The sequence below is a fragment of the Lethenteron reissneri genome, chromosome 34 (genome assembly GCF_015708825.2).
Source record: "Lethenteron reissneri isolate LAM-NWPU_2019-01 chromosome 34, ASM1570882v1, whole genome shotgun sequence".
Taxonomy (NCBI): Eukaryota; Metazoa; Chordata; class Hyperoartia; order Petromyzontiformes; family Petromyzontidae; genus Lethenteron; species Lethenteron reissneri.
This window is the reverse complement of record NC_083812.1, coordinates 6,578,848-6,591,833: the sequence shown is the minus strand read 5'-3', so window position 1 is coordinate 6,591,833 and position 12,986 is coordinate 6,578,848. Positions and strand designations below refer to the sequence as shown.

Below are 12,986 nucleotides of genomic sequence, written 5' to 3'. Positions count from 1 at the left end.
ATGCGATACTGTATTTAAATAAAACGTACAGAAGGAAATGTTGCTTACACCATCTTTCATCATGGTTATGCGCGAGCCTGTCGTGGTCGACGCCAGTCGGCATCCTCGGAGCCCACCACCACTTGTCATCCACCCAACCAATCCATTCTGGTCACCATGCTCGCAACATTCATCCACCCACCACCAATCACGAATCACAATCACCATTCTGGCCTCCCATTAGGATCACAAAATTAATAAAACCAGTCACCAGCTCGTCACTCACCAAACACATAATCGATCTTTGCCATTGACAACCAACATTCTTAACCACCTCCTGGCACCTATCACCTCCATACTCACACACTGCACTTAGAGCTCAACTCGGACATAACCCTTCATTATCACAAGCATGATTCATGTTAACTTGCAGTATACCCACCCCCTTCATTCCCTGATTACCAACACCCACACATCCTGATCACCCATCATGTCCACCCACTCCTTGGTTGTCATTTGCTATCTCAGCCACACACCCACTGAGGTCTTCTACCACCATCACATTCCCTTCTACCTCTACAGCTCTTGATAATAAAGTGGTTATGCGTCCGTTATACAGTCAGGTGGTTGAATTGTGCATGTATATCTTCTTAGTCACCTTTGGGTACCACTTACGAAACGACGAACAACATTCTGTTAAGTACAGGAAAATGATAGATGGAATAAAATGGACTGGCATGAACATATTTAACAGAAGGGCCTTTAGTTATGATCTCGGACACAAAAGAAGAGCAAGATAAAGAAAAGGGGGAGAAAATGAAGACTATGACGAGATGAAAAATGGGAAGGAAAGAGAATGGTTGATGGAAAGTAAGGACGGAATTAGCAAGCCCTACAACAGAGCCCCAAGATGTTCAAGAGTGGATAGCACGTGCATCAGATTCAGCCAGTGCTCAAAAGCAAGTACTTCATGAGTATTCCATTGCTTCAATTGCAGGAGTCTTAATGTCACTGAAGGGAATTCTCAGTTGAGTACCATGTGAGACCGAGATCGATGTGGGACAAATGCCCGTATGGGCTCGTATGGATAGACGAGAACGCATGTTCCTAACAAGTAATTTAGAAATTGGTTAATGTCCTCATACAAAGTGTAGATGTTGAGGCTTGACCCCAAATGGCATGAAATAACTTCTGAGTAGTTGGGTTCGATCAAGGTAATAAGGGTCAGCAGCCTTGCTCTTATGCCTTGTATGTCACTGGTTGTCCAGTGTTGGTTGCCGAGCCTGTGGATTGCACATGGTCCCTTAAACCTATGATGTCCTCTCCTCTACATCTCTTCACACGTCACTCAAAATCCGTGCGGTATTTGACTCGAGCTTTATCGGAAATGCCACGATCAGCCTTGTCCCTTCATGGGGGATTAGAGATTTGCATTGGTAATTGCAGTGTTCTGCCTGGATTTTCACCAAGTACCTACTATGGTGGGATGAAGGTAGTAACATTGTGATAGTGGTGGTGTACAAGGTGGTGCTGCTGATGTATTTCGAGACTTATGGATAGTCGTCAGTTTTAATGACCATCAGTGAGGTCCTAATTATATAACGGCCTCCTAGATCAACCATTGTTTGGTCTCCTTCAGCCTGATATGGAGATTTGCATGGTCGGTAATGACTGATGCAAATGTAGAAAACCACTTGTAATACATGGTACTGTGTGTCTCCAACATGTGCTCATGTCTTTGGTGTTTACCCATTGCTATTTATTTCAGCTCCGTTCATTTCATCTTATAATGTGTACACCGCCACTGACACAGTACTGCAAGCAATATGTGTCATGTGAGATTTCTATTCAATAAACACATTTTACGACTTGGGCAGCTGTATTGAATTAATTGCCTCTCGTATTTCCCAGTCTTTTAAACGGCCATTTGTTGTGTATGGTATTATAGTAGAGGTGAATTGCATCATTGATTAGTGGCACCTTGAATAAAGTTTTTTTTAAATATAACTAATGATTAATCTTTGCAACAACTGTGCCATTTTTGAAATGATGCTGCCTCTTCATATAAATGGTGGCAACTTCTCATGTCCTCCATGAAAATAGTGCCAATACCTACAACTTAAAATTGATCTTTGGGCCCAATTTGCAAAACTATGAGTTGTTTTATAAAGGAACTCAACATTTTTAGAAGTCACATTGAGTTGGCGTACATGATTACAGTTTATTTGTGCTTTGTTTATCAATTGTGTTGCGTCATAATGTTTTTACTTTAATTAAAATAAGCAGTATATTACTGGATACTTTTTCATTTACTTAATCATAAAGTGAAAGTGCCTACAGCTTTTGGTGATTAACTGTAACATTCTAAAATTGTATATTTTAATAAAGCAGTTAGACTTTGCTAAATAGACTAGCCTAGTTATTAACTATTCCATTAAGTGTCCCCCAAGTTTAGTTTAGTCAGCTGTGACATGTTTATGAGTATTTTGAGACCATGCGAGGTTTTTCATTTTATTTATTGGATATCTTTTACCACTGTGAAATACAATATGTTCCATGACATTTATTTACACAGCAATATTTTACTGTTTAAAAGCATCACGTAATGTTTTTCACCCCTGGTATAATCCAGTTTTTGCATTACTCTGAAATGTGTATTCATTAAAAAAAAGCAAATTATACTTCGAACTTGCTCATGCATATATAGAAGTACAATTTAATATTTTGAAAGGTGGTTTACAGGATTTTGGAAACATTCACCATTGTGTATTTTACCAATTTCTTTAGCTGTGATTTTCAAAGTATTTTTTGTAAAGATGGCTCAATCGAATGTCTGAAACATTGTTGCTATATTCTACTGAATATTTTTTTTAGACTGTGGCATATGCAAGCAAATTACTTGGCATTGTAGTTTTCTTCAGAAACTATTGACAATTATTGGCTTAGGTTTGCATTCTTCTAAATTTGTTGCCAAAATTATGAGTTAAAAGTTAAAATGGTTCAAAGTAGGATGGTTGAGTAACATTTTAATATTCTGCATATAATAAGTAACGTCTACAGCTTACCAAGTTAAACGTGTGCTTTTTACTTTATATATTTCCACATTAAATATGAATAAGTTGTCAGGTTTTGTACTGCATTTTCTTTTGCACAATATGTAAAATAATCTGTACACTTTTCATGACTTAATTGTAATCGTTCAAGCCGAAAATATGAATCCATTTATGAACAGCGATTGCAATATCAAATAACGTGTTTACATGGCAAAATGTCAATAAACATAAGGTATTCCTAAACGCAAATGCAACATTAAAAGCCATGAAAGATTTAGTATCCTTTCCCATTCCTTCAACTTTAGAATTCATATTTTATGCTGGATATGCATTTAACATTTGCTCAGTATATCGGTGCTTTTGGTTATTTACGCTTAATGGATCTATCACATGCGTGCCCAATTATTGCTAAAAACTTATGGCCTTTGCTTACCAAATATTACGTAATTCACGTGTGGATTAGGTGTTTTCTAAAATGATCACCAATTCGCCAATTATTTTTATTACTTTCATTTTGACATCTATTACAAATTTTAAGCATGTCCCCTTTATTAGAAATGTTCTCTTCCATTACATCTACAAATCTCAATACAGTGCAATTTATCAGCACACGGGCTTGCTAGGTTCGGTTGTCTTTTGGTTATTTTGAGGACGTGCTTGTGTTTTTAAAAACAAATTAATTCTTGCTTAGGTTTTCTGAAGGGTATTGTTAAGTTCACCGTCCATGCTATTAGTTTGACCTGACAGTGTTGACCTGAGAATACTTAACAACATGGCAAGACATTGTTGAAACATTTCATGTGGAGTCTTGTGGTAAAATGTTTCCCATATTTTGTACATAATGCTCATGATGTGAGTATACATTACCACTAAATACTGGGCACAGTGTGTAAACCATGAAGCTCCTGTATTCGGATTTCTCTTGATTAACTTGTTTTGGGCAGACTAAACCAGAATTCTGTATATATGATTGGTAATCCTGTATTATACAAGGGTATTTCCAAACCAAATATGTCTAATAGACAATGTTTAGATGCTACATCCTTCATAAATGTTCTGTATGGATATTGGACAATTGAATAATTGAATATGATATTTGAATGCAGGCACCAGGGCAGTGATGTTTTTTCACTCCTAAAATATCAGTATTAATAAACCTGAGATATTGATCATTGCAAATGGAACTACATCTAGAGTGTGCCACCTATAGCTTCTGTACCATATAGTTTTGGAATGAAATTCTGGAATTGAATTTCAGGTGACTCTTTATGCTTGCATACTGCAGGTGTCCTATTGCCATCGTCACAATTTGCATGGATACTTGATTCCTGGGAGAGATGAATGCCTTGAAATGTAATAGTATGCCTTTTATGAATTAACTGTTTGAGAGCAGTGTTTGCAAACATTCTGAAATATGCATTTATGTGCTGATAAATTCTGTGTTTAAAATGGTATAAAGTTCTCCTCAGCACCGTATTTATTAAATTGATCAGTTCCCTTTATTTGATTATGGCTACACGTTTGGTTGATACTGGATTTATAAATATACCACTGTATTGTACTGCGTGTGCAGGCATAGATATTTCTAGAGGCATGATGATGCCTTTTTCTGAGGGCTCTTTCTACCAGTTTTAAGTGCAGCTATTTGTTTATTTTAGCCAGGGGACCCTTAGCTAACACTATCGGTTTATAACTTGGCTCACATTTTAAGCTCTCATTCAAGTTTTGCAGAAAGAGTAAAACATAAATTACTCATTTGGTAATATGCGTATTTATGCTTGCCCATGTGTGTCCAGGCAAAATTTAGTGTTGGTAATGTCTGATATAAAGTTCAGAGTTCTACAATATGTTGTCTTCCATCTTTGTACACAAATGCAGTTAAACTTCCTGAATTAAGCCTTCCCAGTTTGTACATGAGTATAACACTGCAGAATTTATTTTCATTGCAAAAATGATTGTACACGTTTGAATGCTCAATAACATTTATATAAGTTACAGTACTGTGTAATGTAACATAGTGGCGCAGTGGTCACACTCGTGCCTCACAGCAAGGTGTGCCTGTGTTCTATAACCAACTCTTGCACCTTTCTGTGTTTTCCCCCTGATCTGCATGGGTTTCTCCTGGAATTTTGGTGGCAAGTCGTAGCCAAACGTGTAGTGAGCATAGTGCGTAGATGGCAGTGATACTTGTAATGTGTTTTTTTTTGGTCGCACCAATAATTCCGAAAAGGGGATGTTATGTAATCCCTTTGAAAAATTAAGTTCCAGCAGCAAATAACGTATAAGAAATATTCTATGAATAAAAAAAATGTCAACAAAAATACTTTAGTCGATTAGCAGTTATTTGTGCAACTCTTTACATGCATTGTGCGATTGAATTAAAAAATATTTAATTGAGCTAGCTTATTATGTTTGTCATTACAAGCTATTAGCATTTTCATCAGTGCTTAATGTATAATTGGGGGACGTTTTTATTTAAATGTCAGCTTCATCCAGTTTGATTTAGAGAGACGCGCACCGCCTACGGAAGTTGTGGACCCATCAACCTTTTCAACCTTGCCTTAATGATATACAAATTAGGTTAATAGTCTAACAGGTGATAATGTACATTGATTAATGAATGCAGATATTATTCACTGGGGAAATAAGCTGAAGTTACATATTTGAAATTAAATGTTTAATGCTGAATAAAAGCACAATTTCACTTACTGCTCTGCCAATGGTATTTGACAATAAAAAAGGATATTCACATAATTAAACCAGGCAGTCCAGCAGGCAAGTTTCCAATGATATTCCAACCAATTTTACCTTATTTTGTATTCTCCAGTTTTGGACCCTGCCATCAAGACCTAATAATGAAAATTAAATGAACACTGTTAGCCTGTATATGGCTTGCTCATTAATATACTAGTCATGCACATACATGGCATAAATATTAATGAGCATGTGGGAGATGGTTTGTTTGATGTAAAAATGATGCACTTTCAAGCTCCGCCCCCTATATATGGAACCGGTGCATGCTCATAAATAATACTGAACTCTCTACAAGATAATTGAATTCTGATTAAAAATATTTGGTATTTCTGGTAATCACTTGAATAAAGGTGTTACCAGTTTACTGCACATGTCTTTCAATAAAAAAAAATCAACCTTCCTGACTGAGATTCTAAGGATGCAATAGCAGTTTGATTTGATCTCACGGCGTGGCAGTTGGAACATTGGACAAGTTTCCTAAATCGCCCCCTCTTAACCGCCCAGCAGTAGAAATCAGTGCACCACAATCACAGTCTATCAGCAGGTCCCTTGTGGGGTAAAATGTGGACAACACCCTCCTCTTGCAAGGCATCTGGCCAGTGTGGAAGAGTCGGGCAAACTTCCTGCTAAGGTGTGAGCAAATAATTGCAGGGCAGCACCTTGATTATGGTAACTAAGATGTGCCAATATTACCTTGATAGGCCTTCTAATTGCAGATCCTGTTGTATAGTGGTATAGATTAATACATACATAAGGAAACTTGTGAAGCTTGTGTCCGTGTCGGAGAAACTGAATTGTGAGAAAATTACATGACTAATATTCTTCTATTTGGCTAGCACTTGTTGACTGGTTCTAAAGCTACAGCAATAAGCTGATGCTGACATTAAGAAAGGGCAATACTAACACCCTAGAGGCTGGTGAGATTATGTACGGTGCACGTGGCTGCCATGTACCCACAAATGCATGGCTGGCACGTCTGTGAAACTCACATTTTGATCAAAGCATTTCTTTTTTCATATTCCTAGAATGTTGTTGGTACCAGGTTGGTAAAATTGTGCTTGGATCAGTCATGAGACGCAATTGTAATAAACCAAATAACTAACTTGTGTGTAATGGTGTCAGTTTGACAACATGCTCAGACCACAGCCAACTCTGGCCTTAAGTAGGGTCTTAAAATTGATAATCCATAATTCTTGTCATTTCTCCTGAATGATTTTACCACATCTACCCAGAATGTTTTTTTTCTTTTGGCCACTGGCCCATTTTGCTGCTTTGTAATGGAAAACAGACACTTGATCCACTGAGCTTTGGATCAATTCACCAGGAGTAATGCTTGGTGGTTTTAAATGGCCTGGGAGGGAATTGACTATTTCTCCATTGTGCCAGTGCTTCGAATGCAATGTCTGACCTCTACAGTCTACATATCGCATGTCCTATGTTACCATTAACATTGGTGAAAATGCAAGTGGCACGTGCATCACAAATTTTAAATGTAACGAAAATTTCAATCAGTGGAAGCTTATCTATTATTTTCATTTACACTTTGAACTGGCACTCTCAAACTTGTCTACGTGTTATCACTCACCATTCCATTTAATGAGCTCTGTCCACCTGCAGACATTAAGAAAGGGCAATATTAACAGCCATGTCTCTCGTATATATCCAAGCAATTTGCTTATATAATACCCTATATAATCACCACAGGCATGTGACAAACCCAACAACATATGAATGACATAACAGGTATTTGTGGCTTAATCTAACTTAAAGTGGTACACATCATCTTCATATAAGCGCCCCCCAGCAACGTGCAAAGATGGATTTGAACACCAACAGTCTCTCTGTGATCTCCAGTGAGTCCAGCTGGACTTGTGTATTTCTGTGAGAGTCAAAAAACAATCTTTCAGTTGCACGATACAAAGAAGGTGAATAATAGAATAAAGTAAATAACATTCTGCCCCAGGGATCACAGGCAGCGTCCTACACGTACCGTATATGCGGTAAGCAGTTGCAGGCTGTGCATCCATGTCGGAATGGTTCACTGCCTTCGAGGTGGCCTCGTGGTGTGAAGACAGCGAGGGGAACTACACTCGTGCGAGCTCGAGGGCGGCTGCATCTTTGCTGCGGACCAACAGCGACATGTGTCAATGCTATTGCTGCATGCTCACATTCATTGCGTTTCCTCTTTAATTAATTGGATCATTAGCTAGTTTGTTTTGTGGCTCGGTGGCACAATCACTGTTTGTGAATTTACGTTAATATTACAGCTGTTTGAATGGTTTAGGTGGCGCCTTGTAGGGCAGCCCCAGGAGCAACGGTGAATGTTAACCACAATTTATGGTTATTGATGGTTACATTTACAATGGTGGTTTTTAGTCATGTGGATGTGGAGTTGGGACTGCTTACCACAGCCGCTTGCTTGGTGGTTGTGCGAGCATTGTCGTTATCATTTCATGGGTAACGGAAAGAAGTAATCTTCATTGAATAGGTTAGGTTGGGCCGGAGAATCAATCCTTAATTAGTCTTGGAGATTGTATACCTGGTAGTAAAGTAATGGCATTCTCAGAAGTTGGCGTACGTTCCACCGGTCGACTCAGATGCTGGCCGAGGTGTTTTCCGGGCAGACCTCGCGTAGGTTACGCCCCAGCGGTGGCCCCGAGTCACGTCGAATATCACAGATAGCGATAGTAGAATTGCAAAGGAGGTGAAGACAATGGACAAGTTGTGGCGCGGCTCACTAAGATCACTGTATATGGAAGCCGAGTGCCTTCAGTGGGTGTTGCAGCAGCAGCGTTATGTGGAATCGGGACAGAAAAATAGGAGATACTCAATTGAGGATGCGATGCGGGCAGTCAGATTTCTGAAGGACTCAGGGCTAGAGGTTTTTCACACTGGCAGCCAAGAATTTGGACATTTTTTATGTCCGTATCATACAAGGCGTTTAATTTTACTGCAGAGAGGATCGAAGTTTAGCTTACTGGCGCAAAGATTCTCCACCCATCACAGTCGTTCCCAAAATTGCTTTTGAGGGGGATATTATCAGCATTTCTTAACTGAAAGAGGTATATTGCGGATCCGTGGGTGCTGCATGCAGTGCAAATTAGAGCTTCATACTCTGCCGATAGTTACCAATTTGCTGCTGTGATCCTTGCAAAGGGTTGTGCCGGAGGAGGGGTTGATGAGGCGATTCGGAGATTGGGGCCCTGTTTGAGTTGTTCCGGCCTAGGGCAGGGCCAGGCTTCTACTGAAAGTACTTTTGTTACCCAAAATTAATGGTGTTTTTAAGGCTATCCTGCAGAAGCTGAGCATGCTTATTTGAGTCCAAAGGCTGAAGATGGATACCTTGGTGGCTTTTTTGCTTGAGCAAAACTGAGTACTAAATAAGTGTCAACACCTATTTTCCCATATGGGAAGTTGAGTTTTGGACAGCTAGCGTCATGGTGGGTGTTGCTGGTTGTGAATTCTTTTTTACAAGTCACTGACTGGGATTGCTGGACTTTCCGAGACTGATGGACTGATGGCATCCAGAAGTGACATTGCTAACAGGGGTTGGACAAGATTATCTCACATTGGGTGGAGCTAGTCTCAACTCGGTCTGCACAACTTTGGTTTGCCATGATATGGTAATACAATCATATATCATGATAGAAGGTCCACAAATATCTAATAGTAATCATTGCTTATTTAGAATTTTTTTATATATTGCATTTTTTTTTACTAATTATGAAATAAACTCAATGATGCAAGTTGTAAATAAATATATTTTACCCATTAAATAAGTGAATTGCAGAATGTTTTCTTTGAGTAATTGGCTATTATATAATGCCATCGTTTTCTAAGTGATTCATTCTTTTATGTAAATCTGCATGTGTTAAAACCGTGTATAGTGTAATGATTAGAAAGACTTAAAGCAGGTTTATCTTGATTGGCCTGAATAAATTGTTCAGTTAAGTTGTACATTTTGTGTACTTTCATAATAGAGGTTTTTGGGTTATATCGCGTAAATATATAAATGTGTCGTTAAAACCCGCCACCACCCGACACAGCCAACTAGTAAGGGTTGTCACGTAAATAGAACATGCCAATTCGTCACTAGTACTTTATTTGGAAGGTAGCAACATAAGCATCAAGGCTCTATTCTTTCAGGATGTTTACATAAAATCTGAAAAGTTTTGCTTGAAAATGGTATAAAATTGTGGAAACATAACTTTGCTGTAATCATTCATTTTGCAGTGTATTCACTTTATAATGTTCTGTAGCATAGTTATAGGAAAACAGTAACTGACATTAATTTGGATAAAATGTACCATTTTCATGCTGTCGATGCATATTAATGTAATGCCTTTTTATGTTTTTACTGTGTTAATTATTATTAGGCAATGCACATTTTTGGAGCTCTATGACAATTACAAACCCGTAAATTATTGAAACATTCACAAAACAAATTTCCCCTATCTTTACCCACCATTTACCCTTGTGAATAGGGTAAGGACAGTCCTTTTGTTTAATTTTGGGTTTACTCTTATCTTAATTTATATGGCCATCTTTTGTATGAACAGATAAATGCAAATAACACTAAATAGTGGTTATATTCTTTGGGTTTTTTGGTAAAGTCACGTAAATAGATTCAAAGAAAATAAAAAACTACGACGTTTCGATGGCAACACAACCGGTCGTCATCAGGAAAAGGGGGTTAGCCTCTAAAGGCAAACTGTTTATAAAGGTTTGAAATGGGCATAGTCCAAGTGTCATCAACATGGGTGGGGCAGCTAAGGTCGTCATCAGGACGATGACGACTGCTTGTGTTGCGATCGAAACGTGTTTATTTGTTTTTCTATCTACGTGATTTTACCGATAGAACCAAAGAATATGTAAGTGATGGTACTCGTAGAGGGCAACGACGGCGCTGGTGGCAGGTTTCTACCAATTAAAGGGCTGCCAAGTAATCATTGCACCTCGCTTTACACACTCGCACTGTTGACGGTGGAGGTTGCTGCTCGAGGTGATGGTACTTGTAGAGGGCCACTGCTAGTGGTGATGGTAGTAGTAGCAGTGATGGCCCCGGTGGTGGACTTCCACCAATTAAAGGGCTGCCAGGTCTAAAATGGAAACATAGCCAGTTATGACTTAAACTGGTTGATAAAGAGAAGATAGTGGTTATAACTGGTTGATAACGAGAAGATAGTGGTTATCATTTCTGTAAGTAATTCTGGAGTTAGGCTTATATTTAAGCACGCCTTTGTATTAGACACATGAATTATAGGAATAACACTTCAACTCTCTAGTTTCCTCTTATGTTTCCATTCTTAAAGCAATTGTGAGCCAAATTGTTTCATTTTCAAGTATCAGAAGTCTATGTAAGTCATTATTCTGGCACTTGTCAACAGTGCAGTAGTGAAGATGGTGATGGTGAGGTTGCATTTGATGACAGAGCTCCGCAATGTTAGCAATTGTAATTCATTTTTAAAATAGTTTCACAAAATTGGTACAATGTGACATGATTCTTTAGCCACAACTGGAATTGGAAAAATAAAGCATCAGGAGACTAAACCATCGTTAGTCATTGCATTGGGGAGCTTTATCACCTTGTCCAACTACACCTGTCATTTTTCTGCAATAACTTAAAATCTATAATTGTCTGCCATTGTGTGACTCGTAGACCTGTTCACGTGGTGATATCAGGGAGCCTGACGTGTTGGAAAATTAAATTAATAATCAATCCTGTCTTTTATTTTATAATGAAGGAATTTTTAACGACACTGATGCCCTCGTGTAAGAGTTTTGAAAAATAATGATAAATATAAAATTGTTCCGCTATATTACTCTGTATCATATTTGCTGACTTTATTGTTCATGCAATTTCAGGGATTTCCTGCTGAGAAGATAGTGCAGAGAATTTGCTACTGAATTACATATCAGCTTTTTTCAAAGAGGGGAGGAATGTTAATGATTGCTTATTTTTTGTTTTTTTCTTCCTCTCAGCGGTACCATTCCCCCCGAGCCACCGGCTCACCATGAAGGAGGTGTTTGACAGCGACGGTAAGCCGCGTGTGGATGTCCTCAAAAATCATCTCGTCAAAGAGGGCCGTGTGGAGGAGGATGTGGCACTGAGGATCATCAATGATGGTGCTTCCATCCTACGCAGAGAGAAAACCATGATTGACATTGAAGCTCCTGTCACAGGTGTGTTCCGTTTTTTTTGCCTTTTGCTAAGAAATGTTTTTCTGTTTTATGAGGTGAGAATGGAATAAAAAAAACCATGACAGTTGTGAAGTCCTTGCTCCAAGCAATACACGTAATAAATACCACCTCTTTGGCTGTGAGCCATATTAAATAATTAATTTGTTGAGTGAGTTATAGCTGAAGTACAGTGAGGGTGGATGAGTTATGGCCACCAGGAGTGTTATGATACAATACAGTGGTAACAGAGGAGCAATAGTTATTCTTGTCAAGGTTTTAGTTGCAGCAATGGGTACTCGGTGAAGTTGAACGTAGGTGGAAGTTATACTAAGACATTGTACCAAGTCAACTGTCTCGCCCAAAATTTCAGAGCACTGAATGAAGCAGCAAACAACTTTCGCCCTCACACCTGTTGTTGTTTACCATATGCTTGTGGCCCAGTCTTGCCAATGGAAATGCAAGCTCAAGTATTTCACGATGACACTTCTTTCCTTCTGCGGTCATCCTGACTAGACCAAGGTCATCCAACGAGAGAACAGTTACAGATGAGGGAAACAGCATGAGTGTTTTTGTTACCAATCATTCCTGCTTATTCTAAGATTGTGGCTTTTTTTTTGGCACAGCACCCTAAGTAAGTGGTTGACTTGATTATTAATTCTCTATAATTAAATAAAAAATAGCTTTTGGGGTATTACATGCAGCATAACCTTAGGTTTTATATTTTTAACACATGTTTAAAAATAAATATTGCATAATCCAAAAGTGTGATGTATAATGACCTTCCTGCAAATTTACAATGTGTTATTAGTCAATATACAACTGGCAGTATCTTATCGGCATACATAGTTGCTCAAACAGCACCTGAGAAATAGACATTATTACTCGGCAACCTGAAAAAGAATAACTTTAGCTGTTTGTTAAATATATATGTACTTGTAATTCCATACCAGTACATATACAGCCGTTTTTTGTCATTCCACTGCTAGATGAAAGCTTTCTCACACCCGCGTGGTCATGGTG

The 12,986-nt window shown here is 38.4% G+C and overlaps 1 protein-coding gene across 8 annotated transcripts in view; it reads left to right on the top strand.

The window, feature by feature from the left end:
- Window positions 1–12,986, top strand: part of LOC133350615 (serine/threonine-protein phosphatase 2B catalytic subunit beta isoform-like) — a 58,962-nt gene that overhangs the window by 2,569 nt on the left and 43,407 nt on the right. For all 8 annotated transcript variants that reach the window (XM_061565151.1, XM_061565150.1, XM_061565148.1 and 5 more), the window contains exon 2: window positions 11,769–11,969. In XM_061565151.1, coding sequence (XP_061421135.1) covers window positions 11,769–11,969 — 201 coding nt within the window. The remainder of the gene's footprint in view (window positions 1–11,768; window positions 11,970–12,986) is intronic.